General features: G+C 42.3%; 1 protein-coding gene across 2 annotated transcripts in view; it reads left to right on the forward strand.

Annotated features, from left to right (window-relative positions):
• The window catches only part of TFAP2B (transcription factor AP-2 beta), a 28688-nt gene extending 7152 nt beyond the window's left edge, over positions 1–21536 (forward strand). For both annotated transcript variants that reach the window (XM_003923109.4, XM_010333998.3), the window contains exons 3-7: positions 2656–2716; positions 10085–10304; positions 11987–12105; positions 14172–14313; positions 16944–21536. In XM_003923109.4, the coding sequence (XP_003923158.1) occupies positions 2656–2716; positions 10085–10304; positions 11987–12105; positions 14172–14313; positions 16944–17244 (843 nt within the window). In that variant the 3' untranslated portion in view covers positions 17245–21536. The remainder of the gene's footprint in view (positions 1–2655; positions 2717–10084; positions 10305–11986; positions 12106–14171; positions 14314–16943) is intronic.
• The last annotated feature ends 1157 nt before the right edge of the window (positions 21537–22693 follow it).

Raw genomic sequence — 22693 nt, forward strand, 5'->3', positions numbered from 1 at the left:
CACGGTGATGACAGACTTCCTGAGGCCAGGGTGAAGTTGACTGATACTCAGCAGGTGACAAAGATTGTGGGTTGTGCTTCCAGAACCAGAGCCTCAAATCCAGAGGCTTCAATTCCTCTGCTCAATACAGAAGGATCCGCTTCTGAGTTAGGGATCTGGAGTGCGGGGGTTAAAGTTACACAAGCAGGTCAGGATTTCAACAATCCCTGCAGCTACCAAATGGGTGAACTGCATTGGTCCAGTCTTTAAAAGGACCAGAGAGTGCCTAGACCTGGACCTTAAAGTCACTTGTTCCAATCTCAAGGAACTCGTGTGTGTTCCAGATCCCCCACCACCCCCCGCCCCGAGACAGGGAGCAGGCAGATCCTTAGGGTGCTGCCTGGCCTAGGGGTCGAGGGTTTTGATGTGCGACACAGACGCACACACTCAGGGCCACAGCCCCCATTGTGAGAGAAGAGAAGGAGGAGAGCTAATTAACCAAATGCTTCTAATATTTTTTTAAAATGAAACTATAAAACCCTGTCAATTTCTATTTCAATTTACTCACAGGGGCTATTAAACTAGCAAATCGCTGTTTGGGTTCTGGGTATGCTACATTTCACCCATTGTGCGTGCATGTGTGCATGTGTGTGTATGTATGTGTGTGGTTGGGGAGGGGGCTACAAGTGTTAAAAACTCAAGAAAACACAGAGAGACAGAGGGAGAGAAATACGATTTGTTTGAGATTTGTTTAGTTGCCATGTACACCTCTTTTCTTCTTCCCATCTTTGCTCTTTTACCTCCCATCCCTCTACCACCCATGAATATAAACATATAAGGATGTTAAATCAGCTCCCCCCCCAAACACATACACACACTCAAACACACCCAAGTGTCTTAAAGCAACCCCCGGTATCACTTTTAACTAAAGAAGTATAGTAATTACGAGTCTGAGTTGTTTTTCTGCGCTTCCGCATGCAGTCCTAATTAAATCTTTACGATCCTCCCTGTGACGATTAAGCGCCAGCATGCTGCGTGAATATCCTGTACAAAAACCCAGCAGGCGGCCGTAATTAGATAGAAAATCAGACAAGAGCCTTCTCATTAACTACCACAACTACCCCACGTCGCTGATGAGGCGTTTATACATATTTACGTACAAACGTGAGGGTAAGGTGTGGGAGCTCCCCGGTCCAGGCCGGTGTAAGTCAGGGTCTGACCGCCCACAGGCACAGGCAAATATTTCTGTCCTGCCTAGACACATTGCCACTGTGGGCACATGATCATAGGAAGGTGTGAATCGTGTGTGTTTGTGTGTGGCAGGGTCCCCTGAGGAGTTATGAGCAAGTTACATGAACTATTTTAAAAACACCTTTTTACTATTTCTAAAGATGGGCATGGCATGTTGCAGCAAGGAAAATAGTTCCTATGGAGAGTAACAATTTTGCTCACCTTTCTGAGAACAGAGGAGTGACTATTAAAAATGAAAAGAAACAAATTAACATGCCCCCTCTATGATTAGATCATTAGATCTAAAGTGTTGCTTGTTTGGGATAGACAGTCTTTTTTGTGTGAGATAAACTCACATTGTGAGGACGCAGCATGAGTGGGTGTGAGTTCTGTGAAAACACCTCCTCACTCTCAAACCCTTTGCTTTTTACTTCTCTATAGAGTGGGTGACAATTTGGTCCCAACTTAGGTTTGAAGGGTCAAGAAAGTAGTTATAGATTTTAGAAAGACCAAGACCTAGCATTTATTTTCTTGGTGGGGAGAGAAAGGGAATCACTGGTTTTGAACGCCCTGGGATGCACAGCCAGAACTCTGTTCATGTGTATTCTGACAGTAAGAAACTTGCTCCAACAGCTATTTCCTCTCAGAAGTGCTGCCAGTGCTCAGAGTTGAAAGTTTCCTTCTCTGGAATGAAACTGTGGCACAGAAGATGAACATTCCTTGCGATTACCTAGGTGCTGACTGGGAGGATCCAGGCCTTTGTGTGTGTCTGCTTGTCTGTAGTTACTACCTTCCTAACAGGTGTGCTCCTTGCTGGGAAGCAGCATCAGCAGGGCTGGGAGGAAGGGTAAATTGTGCAGGTTCCTCTAAGAGATTATCATTGTGCAGCAAGAGGCTCATAGCTTACAGGAACGTGTATGGACTGTAATGGGTGTACAGTCCTAGAGGCTTGCAAACATGTTCCTATGTGTTGCTGTTTGCATTCCATTCCAAATTGCTCAGACTTTAATTAAAATCCCATAATGTAAACTATTATGTATTTGTAAAATGGCTCTGGGGTTAAATGCACTGGGATAGAATGGAAAACAGAAATTGCTCTTACTAATATTGGTGAAAATCTGTCAGCTGTTGCCAAATTTTTACATTTGTAAGAGCAAACAATATAAAGGTTTGTCTTTGTAATATCTATGTTTTATATAATAACTAAACCAATGTTGCATCCCAGATGTCTCTCAAAGTTTCCTTTCTCCTTTTCTTCCATTGGAAGAATTTATAATTTGAGTAGATTTCATTTCTATGTCGATTTGGAAGTAATAATAATAAAACTGCCCTTTATGAATTATTATAAGTGGAAATAACAGAAACTCCAGTTTGGAATAACATGATTTATTTGTGCAATTCTTTAATATCCAGTCAATTTGAATAGTGATGTTTTTATATTCACAGTCAGTTGAAGATGCCAATAACAGCGGCATGAATCTATTGGACCAGTCTGTCATTAAAAAAGGTATGGTTTATTCCCCCCAAAAGTAAGCAAAGTTTTCTCATGCATTAACGTCTTCATGATGAGTTTTCACTTTGGGGGAATTCATTATATGACAAAACATAAATGTTTGTTCACAATCATAGGACAATGGCTGTCAGACTAGGGGAAACGGCATGTTGGGAAAAAGGAAACTGGACAAGGGACAGTGAAAACCTCAGACACAAACTCAGATGAGTGAGACAGAGGGACGGAGATTATTGCCATTTTTCTTATGGCATATTTGGTAGCCATTCTCGATACATCTTAAATAATTGAGCTATCATCATGCATGGAAGTGGCTGGTAAACACTGGTTTCAAGACGGTGCTGTAATAATTTCAATGGTAACTGGAGTTTGCTGAGCTGAATCCTATGTTATTGAGATAGTTCTTTCTTCTTTTTGTATTTGATTTTTTGGTGATCATTTTGTTCCCAGTTCTCTGTGTTTTATGAGTTGTTTCTTTTATTATTTTTTTCATTGTGCCAAATGTGTTGCTAAATATGCGCATCCTGAGAAGCTGAGACAGCTTATACACATTTTTAAATCTTCCTACATATGTATTCATGATTTAGTGTGACTGTGGAATCACCCCATACTGTTAAAGGGCATGTGATATTAACAAATGTTTGCAGTCTCTTGTACAGCTGTAAGCAAAATAATTAACTAATTAAACTAATTAAATGTAATTACAATAACTCATTTCGGGCGTATTGCAGCTGCTTAATTTTTTTCTCCTCTTCTCTGACAGTCACTGAGAGAATGCCTGGCGATTAGTGTGGCTGCTGAAAGGCCTAAGTGTCACTCACATGCCACAAATTTAGAAGCTTAAATGTGTAAACAGTACAATCTTTAATTATCACAGGAACTGGCATTTGAAGATAGAATTTTAATACTGTAACCCTTCCTTTTGGATGCTAGAGAAGCCTGTCCCTATGTTTAGTGTCAACAATACCCAGTTTTCAATCATTTATGATTCACTTGAGCCACTTGAGATTCACAAAAACAATTAAAAGAAAAAATGCTTTGAGAAGTAATTCATCCAGACTCAAATGGGATAGTAGAAAGGTTGTGGAATAAGGATTCCAAACAGGGTGAGGTATTCCAAACTGTCTTCTTTTACAAAGGCAGGCAGAGTAGTTTTGAAAGGTGGTTGGGGGAAGCTATACTTGGAATGATACCATTTGGCTTTGGAATGAATATCCTGATGTATAGTAAGGTTTGGGGTAAAACTATTTATTTTAATGGTTGCTTCACACCTCTCTCTCTCTCCTTTAAATAATATTGTTTCGGCTTTTAATGCTTGTTTCTGGGTTTGCTAAGATACCCAGGCTTGGTGCTTAGCTTTGCAACTGTGCTGACTGACAGCTCACTTTTCTCATTTTCTCTGGGGTCTTCTTTTTCAGCTAATTGCTGGTTTATTAGGGTGGGGTGGGGGAGGAGCTTCTTCATTGGCTTTTTCGGTTTGTTTTAGTTCCTCCTCCCTTTTCATGGAAAGCTAGAACCACTTGGCTCGGTGTTCTGTATCCTAGCAACATCATTTGGGCTGGCAGAGGAACATGCCCAACAGATGACCAATCAGAAATGTTATTAATAGCCAGTCCAATAAAAATATTTGTAACTTAGCTTGCCTAGCAAAACGGAGCTGAAGGTTTTCTTAGATGTGGGATGCTTTGGTTTCAGAGCTTGTATATGTTTGTCAGTGAAATGTGAGTATTTATGTGCAAGGTTGTCTACAGGAATAAAAAAAGGAGAATGATGACTAAAGTTGATGAATCTGTTTTTGGAAACACCAGAGTACATTTTATGTCCCCCAAAATGTACAGCTTTTTAAAAAATGTGCAGCTTAAAATATTTAAGTAGCATTCTAGTCACTTTAATTGATTCAGGGGGTGTGGTATGAATATGATACAATGGTAGGTCAATTCCATTATTTAATATTTGACATGTTTGCTTTATTACATTAAGAAAAGATCCTAATGTCATGTTGTTTTTTTCTTTAGAGAGCCAATGCAAAATAAGAATACGAGGCTGATTTACTTTTCTATCTCAGTGTAAGCCACTTAATGTTGTGGTGGGTTCATTGGCCCCTTCCCTGCACCCTAGCCTCCCATCTTTGGTCACCATCCCCCCAGTTATAAGAGATGTTTCCAAGAGATTAATTTTGTAAAAGAGGTGAGAAAGTCTTGTGAACTTCATATTCTAAATTTCAACACTTGGCAGAAGGCTCCGTTTCTTAATATATTTTCTAATGGGCTTTTAGGCAGAATTTTTAAACAAAAAGACAAACCTACCTCATTAGTGAAAAACTGGCAAGTGGTCTAGGCTGGGGGTCTTTGCCCCTGTGTTTACGAAGCTAGAAGACTTAGGCATAAATGATACATGTCTCTATGTCTCTTTCCCCAGTTATAGCAAGGCCCCTTCTAAAATGTAACCAGTCTAAGTTTTCACCTGTGTTTCTATCACCCATAGATTATGGGCTCCCTCTCTTGTTATGTTTGCTATCTGGGCTTAGCTGACATTTCTGAAGTAATTTAGTTAAGAGGAAATGAGTTGTTCCCAGTAGAGAGAGCAAACGAGTGGAGTGAAGGTAGCCAGCGTGATAAATGGCTCTTTCATTTGAAGATCTCCAGAGCTCGTTTACGGCTAATTTTCTGTATTGGCCCCCTTTGAGCTATTAATGCAATCGGCAGGGACCGTGGCCCCTCTCCTCTTAGCTGCCCCATTAGAGCTCCCATTAAGCTGCCTAGTCTCAACTTCGTGGCAGAAGTGGGTGGGGGGGAGTAATGAAAGGTGCTTTTTAAACTCTCCTAATCTAAACCGGCAGAGGGTGGTTAATACGATTTGAAGGGGGCTGGTCAATGAGCAATCAATAAAGTAATAATGAGAAGGATTCGGTACATTAACAGTCTAAAAATCCAACGAGACATTAAAAAATCATTCTTAACTCTAAATTCCATTAAGATTAGGAATCTGGGGGGTTGGGAGGAGAAAGAGGGTGAACCCAGCTAATAAAATGATCACTGCCACCATCATATAGCTTAACTAAAACAAAAGGCTCACCTAAACTTTAAGAAGAAAGTTTCTGGTGTAATTAGAGGCCAATATGCAATTTGTTTAACACGTTAGACAGCAGAAAATATGCTGGGATTTCTTGGAAAGGCTAGCGTGGCTAGAATCCAAGGTTCAAATGTTGTGACTGTGGGGCATTTTCATTGGTCTTAGGGATATCCTGTTTGGTTAGTTTCAGTTCAACTTCCATTCTCTCCCACTTTCTTTCCCTTAGTTCTGGCCCCTTCTCCACATAAACACTTTGATTGGTGTGGATTTTCTTTCATGGGAAATAGACATTGCAACATTTCTGTTACAATTGGTTCTGTTGGGATTCTTCTGACCTAGAGGGTACAGTGCTCTGAGAGTCTGTCAGAGTCTCTGAACTGTATGAATTTCCCTTTCAAAAGAAGTTCGAATTTCCAAGGTGCACTTGGATCCCAATAGTTATTTATCAGCTAGAGACCCTGAGAAACATTGCGGCCACTCTTTCAAAGTCAGGCAGGTTAAACATTCTTCCTCAACACCCCAAGTGCTGAAACAGACAGACAATAAATGACTTCCTCAAGCTTCTACACACCATGTAAGCGATGACACCCAACTCAGTTTCCAGCCTTTTATATTCTGTCCCTACAAGATGACAATATTGGATGTTTGAGTTGTTTTTATATCCCTTCTTTCTTTGTGGACATTATTTAATGTTTCTTTCCACAATTTCAGTCCCCACATTTATATGTGTTATAGTAGCAGAATACAATTTAATCTCAGGTACATGAGAAGGTTTTCAAATGTGAGGCAAGGGTGCTCTGCTGGTGAAAAGAAGAGTGCTAACTTTTAGGGGTCACTTTGAATCAATGCTAAGCCTCTTGGTTGTTTCCTGATGTCATTTACATCTTTAGGTCAAGAGTGCCTTTCAGAGAGACTTACCATGAATCTGTAAGATAGATTCATTTCTTCCCTTCTCCTCACCAGCAGATCCAATCAAACACAGAGATCTCAAAACTGTAATTTCATACTTAAGTTTAAAGAATAGAGATTAAAAGCTAGCCTATTAACACTTTAGCTCTTCTGTGGTCTACTAATGAATAATATTTCTCTAATCATTTTTCTTTCCTGTCTCTTAAATAAAACTCCAGCCATGGTAACAAAATACTGATCTGTTTTTAGCCTTTTTTGCTTCTCCCCAACATAAAGCAGCAAAAAAGGGAAGGGAATGAGTTTTGTGGGTGTTATATTCAGAAGTTGGCATTGACACCCAACTGGGAACTGAAGAGGTTAAAAAAAAAAAAAAAAAAACACTTTTAATGTATGCACAGAAAATTGTAAACATGTAAAGAACTGAAAGCTTCACGCTGAGTTTTGCTATGCCCCATTTCCTTACTATTTCCTGCTGTCGCTTTAAACCTATCTCAGTCATCTCTGGGTTCCATGAGCACGAACAGTGTGCTCATAATTACTAACAAATCAACCGGGCCCTGTTGCTCTTTGGGTTTATTGATAAACTGGAAGAAAGCAGAAGGGAAAAGACAAAGAGAATAAAATATGGGGTTAATCAGGTGAGCTAAGCAGGTGTGAGAGTGGAAGGGAATGTAAATGATGATGGAATTATGGACCTAAAGGAAAGTTGGGACAAGAAATGTGTCAGATCTAGTCTAGGGAACCAGTACTAAGGAGAGAGGTTTAGAAAATGAGGATAGGAGGCTGGGAACACAGTTGTGGTACTTAAATTAGAAAATGGAAATACAATCCAAGGCACATCTTCTCACATTGTCTGTGCTTTGAACTACAGGGGGGGGGAAATAACCACTTCCCACTTTCCAGAGAGGTCAATGTACTGACAGAAGCTGATTGAATTGGGGGTATGCAGGTGATAATATATATGCAGAAAGGTACTCTACCCTTGGCAGGGAGCAAGATACATTCCCCAAAGGAAATAGCTCTTGTCAGGCGAATCAGGCAATTAACAATAGTGAAATTAGGAGGCAGTTTATAACGTTTCTTTAAAGGACTGGCTTTTCCAGAGGTTTAGCTTCTGGGACGGGGAGAAGTAGGTAAGATTCCAGTCCTCAGTGTGTATTTGGTTATGCACTGTAGGAAGCAGGAACTGAATTTAGTATTTTCAGCTTAGTGGAGTTGGTTGTTGGTATTTAAAAATATTCTAAATGGTATTTAGGGATAAATATGTTGCTGAGTATAGAGGTGAGATTTTTATACAATTTATTTCTGTAATTCATATCGTGTTAAAATTACAAAGGGCCATCTATATTTTGGGAAAAAGTTTTTCCAAGTTTTCATAATGCCAGCCCTCATGATTGTTAATTATTTATTAATAATGCCTTCAATATGAGTCCAAAGTATGGAAATCATCACTGTTGTGAAGATTACAATAGATGCGCCATCAAATCACTGTCTATTAAGTGACTTTAACTACACATTTTACTCAAATTTGATGAACATTCACACTTCAACTTTTTCATTGGTTCATTCTTAAATGGGAAGTAGATTCATTGGTGAGAAAATGAGGGAAATAAGAAGGAACTCCTTTTTACATCCCCTGTCTCCACCCCGTAAGAGTGCAGAGTATTTACCCTGTTACCAACATCATTCATCCATCTGGGACAAGGCCTTGGGCTCTGTGGACAGATCCATAGATCCTAAAATGCCTATCAAGTATAGTAGAAGGGTATGCTTTATTCCCCTCATCCACTCCTGTAAGAAAGCTCTTTTCCAAGATGTTTGTAAAGGATCTTATGACATTCATAGTAAGTAAAAGATTGGGGACCAACCTGGCTTTTAGGAGTCTCTAAACAACTATGGAGATTTGAATACTGGAATCTGTGGTAGAGAGAATAAACTTTTCCAGAAATGCTCAATATTGGTTATTCTGTTCCATACAAGGGAGGTTATGCACCTTGTTTGATATATAGGGTTCTAGACCCCAGATGATAGAAACAGCATATCTTTCACCCATCACAATTACAGAATGAGATAGTCTTTATCAAATAGGTAGTGGTAGAAGCCTATTTTTTTCACATCTGATGCATGTTTCCATGGATCTTTTGGATTGGTGATCAATAAATACCATGAAGATTGTGAGGCTTCATATTCCAGTGGAAGAAATAAAGGTATAAGGAAAGTCAGGAGGTATAGTCACATGTTCAGGGACCTGTAAAACCTACAGAAAGAAAATAGGCTGTAGCAGTGAAGTCCAAGGGGCAATACTGCCACGGAACTGGGAGGTTGACGCTTCCTCATTCCCAGCCTTCTGGTTCCACTAAGCCTAGCCTCTTTCTGACACGCAGGTGACAGTGAAACACAATTAAGTAGAAATACAGGCTGGAGAGGCTGAATGCACCAGGGTAGGGGTAGCAGTGGCAACCAGCTGTCAACTCTTATTAACTTCTGCATAAAACATACCTTGAGTGTTGTTTGTTATCAATTACTTGCCGAAATGAAACAACTGGGGCAAGGCAAGACCGCCGCTTATACGAATTAGAGTGATTGGTTGATTGATCAGGGCACCTGTTGTAAATCATAACTGCTCCAAACAATCACAGCCAGTGCTTTAATTTGCAAACGAAATTCATGTCACTGAAGAATTGCTTTCACTGGAGATGAGCATTTAGGTTCACTTTTAAATGAATCTGTTGTTATTATGTGGGAAAGAATGGGACCCACTTTAAAGAGCAGCTCTTTTGGGTCCAGCTCCTTGGCTCAATGTTATTATTTGTCTGTTCTTGGCCATGGCATCTGATGGGGCCTACCCTGATGATCCTTTCTAGGGATGACCATAGATTTGGGTCCAATAGGAAAGGAGGAAGGGTTTTCCACTGGTATTACCATTTTATATCACTACATGGTGATAATCACCTTCAGGCTTCAGCACCAAATGAGATAGGCATTATTATCCTCAGGAGACAGATAAGGGAACTGAGGAGATTCAGAGAGTCACTCGGGTGTCTAAGGTCACAGAGCTACAACATGATGGAATAGGATTTGCCTGGTTCACAGCACAGTCCAAGCTCTAGATTGTTTGATTTTTTGATTTGTGTAGTGAGCAGGACTGTAGCAAGTGACATTCATATGTCTACATAAGAAGTAAGTTTCCAGAGGAGTGATGGCTTTTCCATCTGTTTGTTTACGATGCCCTGAATGCACTGCAGCCCCTGTAGAACAAACACTTCCTCCCTCAGCTTTCCACTTGGCGTCTGTCCTGTGGCCTAACACATTGACACATTCTATCAGCATGTCACCAGGATCGAAACTTGGTCACCTTTATGGCATTTTTTTCTCTCTTTCTAGTTCCGGTTCCTCCCAAATCGGTGACTTCTCTAATGATGAATAAAGATGGTTTCCTGGGAGGCATGTCGGTCAACACCGGCGAGGTGTTTTGCTCGGTCCCAGGCCGTTTGTCTCTGCTCAGTTCAACTTCAAAGTACAAAGTAACTGTGGGAGAAGTTCAGAGACGGCTGTCGCCCCCTGAATGCCTCAATGCATCTCTCCTCGGTGGAGTCCTCAGAAGGTAACACCTCCCCCTCCCCCCTAAAAAAAACCCCACCAATTTTTATTGGACGGGGAGGAGAAGGCTCCAGCAAATCCCAATCTGCAGTCTAACGCGGTTGCCTGGCAACTGGGAGGCCCGAGCAGTGCTTCCGCGCAGCGCTTGAGAGGAGCTGCGGCCGCCACGTGCTCACCCGTAAACCCTGGCGCCCTTGAACCCAGGCCTGCCCGAGCCCCGTAGGTTTTACCGCAGATTTTGCCACCCTGGAAACTCGTTTCACTTTCCTGGCCCTGCGCCTGGAGCCTCTCTCCCTCCCACCCCTAGGACATCTTGGGGAGCGGGGGGGGGGGGGGGGCATTCTCTAGCCTGAGTACAACGCAGAACGCGCGCGCGCACACACTCACACACACCCCTAAAACATAAGTTTCATGAAGCAACTCTCTTTATACCATCAGTGTACTCTTTCTCTTTTATTGCATGTTTTAAAATGCAGTTGGCACCCAGTTAAATTGGTCTCTCGACCTGCTGACGCACCGTAATTCAGTTTGATCAACTCTTTTCTAAATTTGTGACATCCCTCCTTCAATAACACCACCATCAATAATAGCAATAATACCATTTTAGAAGTACTTAGAGATATTCCTTGGAGCCATTCAGGTGCTTCACAGTATTCCAGCCCAAAGACTGACTCCTCCTCATGGAAATGGGACAGAATGTGGCTTTTATCTTAAGAAGATTTAAAGCCTCCCCCAAAGTCCTTGCCAATGCCTGAATACTTTGGCAGTGTCCCTGATCTGAAAGTGACTTTGTATGAGACAAAACTCTTCAAGATAACCCGTTATGGGAGTTGGCAGTCTTTTTCTTTCCTAAATGTGATTGTATCAAGAGTACAGCAAAAGAGATTACAGTAACTGGGGATTTTTACTTGTATTTTTCTCCAGACCTTAGCACATACAAAGAGAATCTTGGGAAAAATTAAGGGTGTGACCCAGGAACTTTCTCATTTTGAATCCTCTTGCTCTGCCCTCCTTTGATTCTGTTTTCAAGTGAGTGCTTTGAGCCTCCCAAGTGTGAAGTTTTCAGTCACCCTCTGAACATTAAGCATGTGTATATAAACTTGCTGAGATTAAGTAAAATAATCAATATAAAGTGCTCATCACATAGCTACACTTCCAAAGGTGTTAGTCTCTTACTATGATCATCACCATTTTATATTTCACATTGCTGTCTCCTTTTAACATAACACCATTTATAGCAACTCTTGACCCCTTCCTCACAAAGCCCACCTGTTTGAGCAAGTGCCCTCTCCTTGCTCAGCCACCGGGCCCTTTCCCTCTTCAGCAAGGTTGTGCTTGCCCAGTTTCTGCTCACCTCACTGGCTTCATGACAAGGAAGGAACATGCACGTGCATGTGCAACTTCTACCTTTCTAGACCCATAACCTACACTTAATTATTCCCATCTGGTATCTTTTTTTTTCTCACAACATAAAAAAAGAAAACTCAGTTAAAAAAAATTCTCTGTATTGCAGAAATTAAGCAAACCTCAGCAAACTATCAGCAAATAACCAAAAGGAAGGGGGAAAAATGTGCTAACCTCAAGTTAAAACCTCTTCAAGCTCCACTGGGCTTTAGATTGCTAAGTCTAAACTTTGTTTCAGGAACACTCTAAGGTTAATCAGAATGTTAATTCTTGCAATTTCAGAGCCAAATCGAAAAATGGGGGGAGATCTTTGCGAGAAAGGCTAGAAAAAATCGGTTTGAATTTACCCGCGGGCAGGCGCAAAGCAGCAAATGTCACGTTACTCACCTCCCTGGTGGAAGGTAAGCAAGACGTGTAGCCATTTCATGAAGTGGGTGAGCTTAACTGTCGGCTGGAGGCTGACATTTTACACATTTCATGATTAACTGGAAATCATTGTGATTGTTGTGCCCTTATGAGTTGGATGTCAAGCGACTGCTTGAGAGAGGTTCAAAGGTCCTTTTACTTAGAGGAAGCCAGCAGTTGTAGAGAGGCCAAGGGAAGTATATGACAGAAGGTACAGCCTCCAAGTCAAAGCAGGGGACACCCCTGCTGCCACGTGCAGGACATCCTCTGTGTGAACTCTTGCAAGAGTAATTCTTTAAGCAATAATTCATTCTATCACCCTTCACCTTCCCAGATTTGAATTGTCAGTAGTAGAAAACACATTGCGTTCATGACCCCTTATGGTTATTTAAAAACCTTTGTCACTCCTAGGGCCAAATCTGCAGACTACCTGGGACAAATTGTTAATGAAATATTGATAGCTTAATAAGGCCAATGATGGCTAGGAGAAGATTGGAGAGGGGGGCTGAGGAAATATGTAAGGGAGTCCTGTATTATCTTCAATGTAGATTCATCAATTGTGAATTAAAGGGTGATAATTGCAATAAGCACCTTGTAATTTGCTCATCAGTTTGAGTTTAGGGATGATATTTATAGTATGTTATAAACAAAATCATCTACACAGTCTAGAACAAGAGGATCTGCAGTTGAATTTGTGGGAAGTAATATGAAATACAGTTAGATGGTCTTAATGGAGGAAGATGCAGAATTTTCTCTAGCACCTAGCTTGTAGGTCTTGTTTTTTAATTCCATTTGTATGGGTATGACATTATGACACTCCTGTAGAGAGTTGGTTTTTAGAAGATGGAATCTTAAAATATTTAAGCAGCAACCATTAATCATCATAGTTACAGGCCTCATACTTGGACATTTTAAAGGCAAAGTTGCTTGGCCCAAACACCCTCCGGAGTCACTGAATTTCCAGACCACACTTATTAGCAGTTGACTCTCAGCCTGGAAGTTTCACATTTTACCCTTCAGGGAGTTGCTAATATCACAGTCCTCATTTTGAAAAGCAATCAAGGTAACCTTAGCTCAAGAGAGGGATTTTAGTGGAGAAGAGAGGAAACTGGAAACCCCACTAAAATTCCAATATTTGTTTGGCAGTTTTTGGTTTTGTGAATCCTTGTAAGCAGCATGCCTGAAGTCTTTTGTTATTATGATAATAATGATTAAAAGTAAGTCATCCTCCTTAAAAATAATGTAGCCATGGGGTATTTCAACATATCTGTTTTTCATGTGTGGGATCTTTCTTTGAACCCCAAAGGCTGTGTTTTTAAAAGGTAATAATGCTTTACTTAAAAGGGGCTTTTATATAAGCTGAGTAATACCTTAGATACCCCAGTTTTCTATAGCTGCTATGTAATCTTTGTGCAGTGAAAAGTCCTAAAGTAGGAGAATGATGACAGGCACCTCTGAAGGGGGAAAAACCTGAAACTTGACTAGCAGGAAAAGTGATAAGGAGAATTATTATTTCATTGCAGATAGAAATACTCTTTCCATATACATTTTACATATGTTCTTTAATATATGTGAACATGTATACACATGGGCTTGTTTTTATATAATTGTTGTAATACAATTGTAGCAAGAAGATGGTGACTTTTAAATTTTATTTAAAGCAAGTGTGACAGATGCTTTAAAAAGGAGGAGGAAATCTGGCTTAAATATCCAGCCAAATATCTAGATCCAATTGTAAGGTGAATCTTGCCTTTATTGGCACATCTTTCCCTTAAGACAAAAAGAGTGGGGTGTGGAAGACCCCATAGCTATTCAGGGGATGTCTAGCTAGGACTTGGCTCAGGGAGAGGCGGGAAAAAGAGGCAGGAGCAAAGTTGGTCCCACCAATTTTAATTACAGCTTGAGAATCATTTTTACTTTAGGCATCTGTCTCACCTTTGCTTTCTGCTCCAACAGCTGGCCTTCTCTGGAAATACTAACAAAGTTGATGAGAGAATGTCTTATGCCCTGAGATATTTAGGGACTGGGTGCTGATTATTACCTTCACTGTTGTCTTTTTCAGGAGAAGCTGTTCACTTAGCTCGGGATTTTGGGTACATTTGCGAAACAGAGTTTCCTGCCAAAGCCGTCTCTGAGTATTTGAACCGGCAGCACACAGACCCGAGTGACCTGCACTCCCGAAAGAATATGCTGTTGGCTACCAAGTGAGTGTCTTAGACCCTGGGCTCTCAACTCACTCCCAGCTGGCTAGGCCGCCTGGTTTGGCTTGGGAGGAAGCGGTGGGGAGGGGCAGAGAAAGAACTCAGAGGGTTGTCTAGAAGTAGCATTTGTGGCTGTGGCAAGCCAGGTAGGCAGAGCTGACAGGCTACAGGTTGGTCTCAGGTCTCTTCTCTCTGCGGAAAATGGCTTTGTTAATCCGAATCCAGGCTTCTTACAGTTCTTTTCTATCACTCTGGGGATGTCAGACAGATCTTTTCCGGGTGAGTTCTTGTTCCAGCTCTTCTCTGGATCTGGAGGTGCATATTCCTGCTTGGGTTTCACATCTATCTCCCTGTCATAGCCGCACAGCCCTGTGTGCTCGTTCAGAGTGTCTATAAAACCCACGTGTACCCATCTCTACCCACAGCTCTAATTACTCCGTTTCCAACGTTGCTGTTTGTCATCTTCCACAGACTTGTAAAATTTACTACAACTCCAGAGGGGAAAATAGTAAATCTCTGGCTAAATTTAGGTCTAGAGCTCATTTGAACTTTTACAGTGGGTTTTCTATTTATTTGATTTACTCCTGTCTTTGGCTTCGGTGTCATATTGTTGGTGTTTTATGGCCGGCTCAGGCCTGCAGTGGGCGGCGCTGCGTGCGCCAGCACGTTTCTCTCGCAGGCGCGGCCCAAACAGCGGCGTTCATTTATTTAGTGCTCGAGGACGCGGTTTGTCCCGTTGACAGTGTAATTTAAAGAAATATATGGAAGGCTGAAAAATCATTTGCTCAAATTTGTCCAGATGTTTTTGAGACGTGATTGGAATTTGATTGCCCCTTTCCGCAGGGTCAAAAAATATTAATGTCCCAGAACTTTAATTGCTTACAGACCCTGGTTTGGGCTTTGAAGATTTAAAATGTTTGACTCTAAGCATTTGTTCTCCCCAGTTCGGAATATCCTTTTTGGCACTTTGATAATGAGTGCAAACTTAAGGAAAGACTTTACCCATCTCTTCCAATGATCAAAACCTGGCATCCACCCTCTTTTTAGAGGGTTTTCATCAAGCAATATAATAGTCAGTAGATTGTTCTCCTACCCCTTGCGCTGGTGGCTGGTGGTGGGGATCAGTTGTGCTTTATAAAGGAAGAAAGGTACTTTAAAGAAAAAAATAAAACCAAACTGTATAAATCAGGATCACAAATGATTCTCATTTCCCTAAGGTATGCATATAACTGCCCCTGTCCAACCACTGTGGCTTCCCTTAGTCCAGCACGTTTAAACCTGGAGTATCAGAATCAGCTGGAGAGCTTTTCAAGACATTTCCATATGGGGCTATCCCCAAATCTTCTAAATTGGAATTAGTGGAGGTGGGGGCCTCAAAGTGTGTATTTGAACCTCACAGGTGTTTCTAAGGTGTACCTTTTAACAGCTTAAAAACTGTACCACTTTGGCGAGAACCCTTACCTATTTCTTCCTGGTTGTGGGATTTATGTATGTATTTCAAAGGGAGAATCCAGAACCCTGGAAAAGGATGCCCAGGGTTCTTTGAGTCCAGTCAGCTGTCCTGTTTACCTGTTTGCTAGGCCAGATGTGGCTAGATATGTGTCAGTCAAGCCATCCCATTGGGGTTCGCTTTTTTCTAAACGCCACAGACCCACAGGCTGGGTAGAGGCAGGTGAACAGGAGAAATCTGCCCATCTGTGAAAAGCTATGGCCTTTGGGATGCTGTGTGTCTGCCTGCCAGCCATTTGACCTTCAGGGCTAAAACCATCCTATCCAGCTCCTATATTAAAATTTCTCAAATAAGCTCAATCCATAGTTAGGCACACATGATTTCTAAGGCTGGGAGATTCCTCTAAATTGTAGGTGCCTTGAGGAAATAAAAACCTTCAGCAAATAAAAATCTATCCTCCCCAGTGTCTTAACAGTCTACCTTTAGGTTTTATTTAAAGTATATGGGAATCCTTTTATACTGACAACAATCTGGTTATACAAAGATTTTCAGTAGCCTACACTTGCAAGAAAGAAAGGGAGGAAAGGCAGAAACTATCTCCCTCCCTCAATACTGCAGGTAAACAGGTTTTTTGCTTTGAATGGAATCAGCATTCTCTAGAATAAACAGTTTCTTGCCTTGGGCTATGGAAGTCTCCAGCAATCTGCTTCAGTGCCAGGGACAGGCTTGTGGCCGAGGAGCCTAAATCTTTCAGGGCTTTTTGCGCCTCATCACCAAGAGGCTGGAGAGGTGGGAGGGACGTGGGGGAAAGAGCTCAAAAGAAATGCCAGGTAAGAGCTCAACAGCTCAACATTATGAATTATTCCAAATCAACTGCTAAAGCTTCGCTAATTTCCCAAAGCAGGGTCCACGCGGTCCGGGGATGGAGGGGGAAACACCAAAGGGGAGGAGAAGGCAAGGCTTTGGGGTGGAAGGGGTGCATTAGCTCCCCACCCCCGCTTTCCTTTCAGTCCCAGCTGCTCGAGAAGAGAGAGCGCTGGGAAAGGAAACAGAGCGGAATCGTCCACATTAGCCTCGCTCCTCGGTGACCCTGCGCCTCAGGGAGTGTGTGAGCGTCTCCTTTCTAATGCCCATGACAACGACACTGAGGGTGATTTTCTGTGCCTCGCCTACCCCTTTGCAGGCAACTTTGTAAAGAATTTACGGATCTGCTGGCGCAGGACCGGACACCGATCGGGAACAGCCGACCCAGCCCCATCCTGGAGCCGGGAATCCAGAGCTGCCTCACGCACTTCAGCCTCATCACGCACGGCTTCGGCGCCCCGGCCATTTGCGCCGCGCTCACGGCCCTGCAGAACTATCTCACCGAGGCGCTCAAAGGCATGGACAAGATGTTCTTGAACAACACCACCACTAACAGGCACACGTCTGGGGAAGGCCCAGGTAGTAAAACTGGCGACAAGGAGGAGAAACACAGGAAATGAAAAATTTAAAAAAAGAAGGAAAAATGTTTTAAATACAAAAGGAAAAACAAAAAATTTAATTTTAGCTTTAAAATACTGGATTGGCTTTGGAAGAATTATATTAGGTAGAATACACATACAATCAAAATTTTAAAAAAGCTAAATAACTTAAAAAAAAAAAAAAAAACTGAGGCGTACAACGGAGCAACAATATCGGTTCTCAGTGTCTATTTCAAGATACACTTGGAGACAACCGTCCGGATTTTCCACTTCGGTTCTTTCGAGCTTAGTAATACTGATAATAAAAGAAAACCATGATTTCCCCTTCCCTTTGGAAAATAAACATAAGACTAAACATGAGAAAAACGCTAACTTATTGGAAGAAAATCGGAGAAACGTTGGTTTCAGTGCTTTGAGAGCTGGTTGACTGAGACGCACGAACTTTTTAATTTTAAATTTTTTTTTAGGAAACTCTCTCGCAGTCCCCGCCCTCCATCTCACCTCACCCTTCTCCCAGCCACCCTTTTCCTCGTCACCCTCCCTTCCTCACATTGTTACGGGAATCTTCTGGGAGGAAAATGAGTGTGGTTGGTCCTTTTGCTTGGTTTCAGTCCTCTCTTTACCCCTCCCACCCCGCCCTGCGATCCTAACTCACCGGGCCTGGCTCCCCGGCTGCTTGCATAATTAGGGAGGGCGAGGGCGGGGAGGGAGGCCTGCGGAGACTAGGCGGAGGCTGCAGTTTTTGGTGCCGACCGGCCGAGCAGGTTCTGGCGGCTAAGGAAAATCCGGACCAATAAGTTGATTCAGACTCATCATCAGTTCCTTTCAGAAATGTTACTATCTCCCAGCCTTGCCAGCATCTGCATACAGAGAATCTCACATTTGTTATATTTGTGTCATCTACCAATTTTATGAACTATAGTAAAAAAAAAAAAAAAAAAAAACCACACACAATATGAATACGTTGATTAGTATGTAATTTCTTCGGAGGGGTATGTACCATTTCATTCTCTTCTGTTTTCCAAAGCTTTGCCCGCATGGTTTATGAGCTTCTTCAAAGAGGACTTGGGCTTCCTACACAATCTATAAGGTACAGAGAAAAAAATCGGATCCCTTTTTAATCAAAGCCTGTGTGTCAGAATTCTGCAGGTGCACTTCTTTAAAGAAGCTCAAAGGGAATAATTTAGAAAGTGGCCAATATGATGGAAGCAGCTTTGAATCTACATGCTAACGTTCCTCAACACTCGAATTCCGGTGGGGGTGGCGGGGGGAGGGGGGCTGCAAAATGAATTTTAAGGGAAAAGAGTGAGGATTCTTAGAGCCCTATATTCTAATAGTATTGCCCTGCATTTAAAATTGATTTGATTTCCCTGGGTTCTTTGGTGATTGCTGTTTAAACGAGGAAAGAAGCAGCTTTGCGAGTGAATGTGGGGAGGAGGGTGGCACAAGCTCTCACATTTCTGTAACAATTGCTTTCTTACAAGATGCTTTATGAATGAGGCATTTTTTTTTCCTTCCCAGACGTGCACTTGTTTCGGCATATAATGGCAAAATAATGCAAAGTGAAAGGAGATGTATTTCAGCTTTGATTTTTACCGTCTGGATACACTGGGACTATTCCCAGTAGATAAAGTTTCATGCATTTAATATTTCTCACTTCTGGCAGCCCAGCTTCATACTTGGGCTCCATCTTAGCATTATCATGAAATATGATGTGGAATCCATTGTCTGCACCTTTCCAAAAGCTGTGAGAAATTATCCCGGGATGGGGGTGAATGAGAGAAGTCTCTAAATACAGTGTAGATACACTCACCTATTTAACAAAATAGACAGGATCTTTACAATACCCCTTGAAGATAACGATATAGATGTTGTTCTACAGGATTTATAGTTAGGACCCACTAAGTTCTCCCGGATTTTCAGTTTTGCACCTCTCCTGGTTTTCCTTCGTGGGGGTGGGGACTGGGGAGGATTGGGAGGTTGGGGTTATAGGAACCTGCTGGGTGGGTGCTTTGCCAGTTTTTATTAAGAGAGGATGGGGAAGTTAAGAAGCTGCTCTCACGTCAGCAAAAGGGCCCAAGCAACTGTTGGGGCCACACTGCAGCCCATCTTCAGCCCCTAGGTTCGTTTGGCACCTCTGATCTTCAGGGCCCAGCCCTAGACCTGTTGAGAGGAATACAATGGCCAAGAACTAGACGTAATGGAGAGTGTAACCACTCTCTTTTCCCAGCTCAGAGGACTGTGCCTTCGTCCGAGGGCCTGGCCACTCGCATTAGATGTGTTCTAATTGCACAAGGCCAGGAGAGACCACACTGAAAACGATCGTCTCCTTTCCTTGCAGGGCAACGCGCCCCACGCGTGTGACGTGCGAGAGACGCGATGGACGCGCCTTGCTCTAACTGTGCAGGTCCTGAGGGCGTGTGGGCCACAGGCGCCCAGTCGTGTTGAGGACGTAGAATCAGCCGCTGGAGGGGCTGCCGGCTGCGCGGGCCCTTCCGGCTCTCGGTCTCACCCTAAGGGCTAAGGCGACCGAGAAAGCCCCACTCTCCAGTAGGTAATGGGGCGGCGCCCTGTGGGCTGCAGGTGGGGAGGGCTCCCAGCGCTGCCAGCGGCCACTCCGGGCGCTGCTCCTGGAGGGAAAGTGGTCTAGAAATATCCAAGGAATCCGAAGCTTTCCCCTTCTCCACCTCTGCCAGTACGGAACCACCCCACTATCACAATCCTAAAGCGGGGAAATGGGATGGGAATTGTCTTACTTGGCAAGGCAGGCTACCTTCATTGGCCTACGCCCTCATTTGTGTGTTCTTCCCTGCTCCAGCAAGACAGAACCTTTTGCGCCCCACCCCCAGCCTCCTGGTTGCTGGAGTGAGCCCACTACCCTTTTTCCTTCCCTCACTTCTCCTTTCATGCAGGTCCCCCGCCCCCTTGCTTTAGTTAGCCAGGGCAGCTACGTTTATCTTATAATTGAGTTATTAAAAGATTTGGTTTCCTTGGGCCTATAAATCAATAAACAGTAGGATTAACGCAATAGTTTGCCTTTTAAGTCGAGGGAAACGTTTAAGGAAGATCCCTTTGAGCTTTGTTTTCAAACCAAACAGGTGAGTTGCAGCTCTTTCCCTGACCCCTGCACTCTTCAGACATTTGGCCCCTGCCAGTGCCAACTCCTAAATGCTAAGTCCCAAAACAAAATAGAGAAAGACAGGAAGAGTTAGGATGGGGCAGTGCTGCCTTCACATTTTCCACTTCGCAAGTTCTTTTAAAGGTTCCAAAGATCTCCAAACCATTCTCTGCCCAACCCTGCTGCCTCCTACACTTATTGTGGGTCTCTGGGGAGTAAGAAGTGTGCCCTTTGGGTAAGGATTCCATCATCTAAAAAGATCTTTACCTTGTCCCCCAAAGTGGGAAGGTAACTTTCTCCTCTTCCCACCACCTTCACTCCCACATCACCAATTACCCTGCGTTTTCTTTCCTTCTTTCTGGCCTCCACACCCATAGCTTTCTCCACCCCCCCCCCCTCCACCCCCCCCCCCCACTTAAGGAACGGAAGCGGCTTTCAAAGACCTGGCTGCATTGTTTTCTTTGACCAAGGAAGCCACTTTCTCTCAAGCAATTATTTCATGTCCTATGAAAACTTTGGTCGAATAGAAAACTCGAAACCCCGAACTTATCTACACACTGTTCCTCTGCTACAAGGCGTTCCTAGTTAAGAGTGTTTATAGATAATTTTTCGTCACAACTGATAATCTATACTTGTAATACATTATGTGGAAAGGAAATAACCTTATACCATCTGATGTTGCCTCAAAAGCCCAAACAGCGTTTCCCCTCCTTTGCCGATGTATGTGAAATTACTGGCAAAAAAAAAAAAAGTATCGAAAAAAACCCGTTTTTTAACGGAATGATCACTATCCTTCCTTAAATGCCAAAATCGACTCCTCTTTTCAGTTGATCTCTAATTCTCTAACATTGTTTTTGCCACACAATCAAGAAATATCAATCTATTGACTCTTCACAAGAAGAGCTCTGGAGGGTATTCATGTTAAGTTTGTATATATTTATTTATGCTTAATTTAATGGGAATGTGTAAATATGGCGAGCAAGTAGTTTGGGATTATTTATCTGTGAATCTATACCTCTGTGAATGGGTGGTTAAAAAAAAAAAAAAAAAACCGCTTGACCCTAGGTAGAATCCTATCTGAATTTTTCTGTTCTTTATAAACAAGCTGTTATGGTAATGGGTAGAAATTGGTTTATTGTCCAGTGTTAATCTGATTTACATAAATAAAAAGATTGTTGTGTTTTTGTTGTTTTCATCTTCAGTTTCTTAAATGTAGACAGTGTTTACAGACAGGAAAACTATAGCAAGAAGCTTTTTTTCTTTTTGTCCCCTCTCATCAAAGCACCCACAGCGTTTTCATTACAACAGAAATAGAATAAATTTTGCTTCTCAGAAAAAGGAACACTTTTTTCACTAGGAAGTGTTTTTGATTTTTTAAAATTCCAAATCGACATTCTTCTCTCCTATTTCTAACCAGATTTGCAATAAAAGCTAACATTAACTGAATCTTTTGGTTTATTTTGCCCTTTACAAATTGAGGAGTTGAATTTACTTCCCAGGTAACTAAAGGACTCTGGGTCCTTGTCAAAGATGATGCTCCCTTCCCACTGCTCATACAGTGGCATTCTAGCATGGTGTTCAAAGAAGGAGATGGTGCACAGTATAGGAGAAGGCTTCAGGGCTGGGTGTGGGCTCCTGCACCCCTCAACTTGAGATCTAAAGGAGTTAACACCCATTTTAGGATTGAACCCAACCCTGATCTCATTAGCAGTGCAAGGCCCTCCATAAACAAAGGAGGAAAAACCTTCCTCAACCAAGAAGAGGAAAAAGGTGTACATGTCTTAGCAAGATGACTCTTAGGCTCAGAGGCTGCATAGAGAAGTCAGAGCTTTTCGCACCTGGGTTAATAGGCTTCAGCCTGGCCCTAATGGGCTGCAGTGATCAAACATCCTCTCAATCTGTATTTTATTCCAAGGCTTAGGTGTCTTCCCTGAGGCCAGGAAAGCAAAATCATCCACATTGTTATACAGTTTGGATGAGTCACTGCTCCTTTCTGTGCCTCAAGGTCTTTATCTGTAAAAATAAATATGGACTTCCTAAGTTCCTCTACTTCATTAATATTGCCTAGTTTAATTATAAAAAGCAGAAATAGTAACCTGTATGTGAATTTAAGAATTGGAAATGTTAAATCTTGATGATCCCAGATTATACGAGTGCTTAGCATATAGTTTGTTTTCAGTTAATATGCCTCTTATACCAATTTTGTTTTTAAAGGTGAATCTTTTTCAATTGGACTTCCCTATAGGGAAAGGCAGAAGGAACAGTGGAATCCACTGTATGTGAGATTTCGCTTTCCTGTCCTATTAATTAAAAGCTGGGAGATCATGGCTACAATAAACAGTGGACTCAAAG

The sequence above is a fragment of the Saimiri boliviensis genome, chromosome 4 (assembly GCF_048565385.1).
Source record: "Saimiri boliviensis isolate mSaiBol1 chromosome 4, mSaiBol1.pri, whole genome shotgun sequence".
NCBI classification, from domain to species: domain Eukaryota; kingdom Metazoa; phylum Chordata; class Mammalia; order Primates; family Cebidae; genus Saimiri; species Saimiri boliviensis.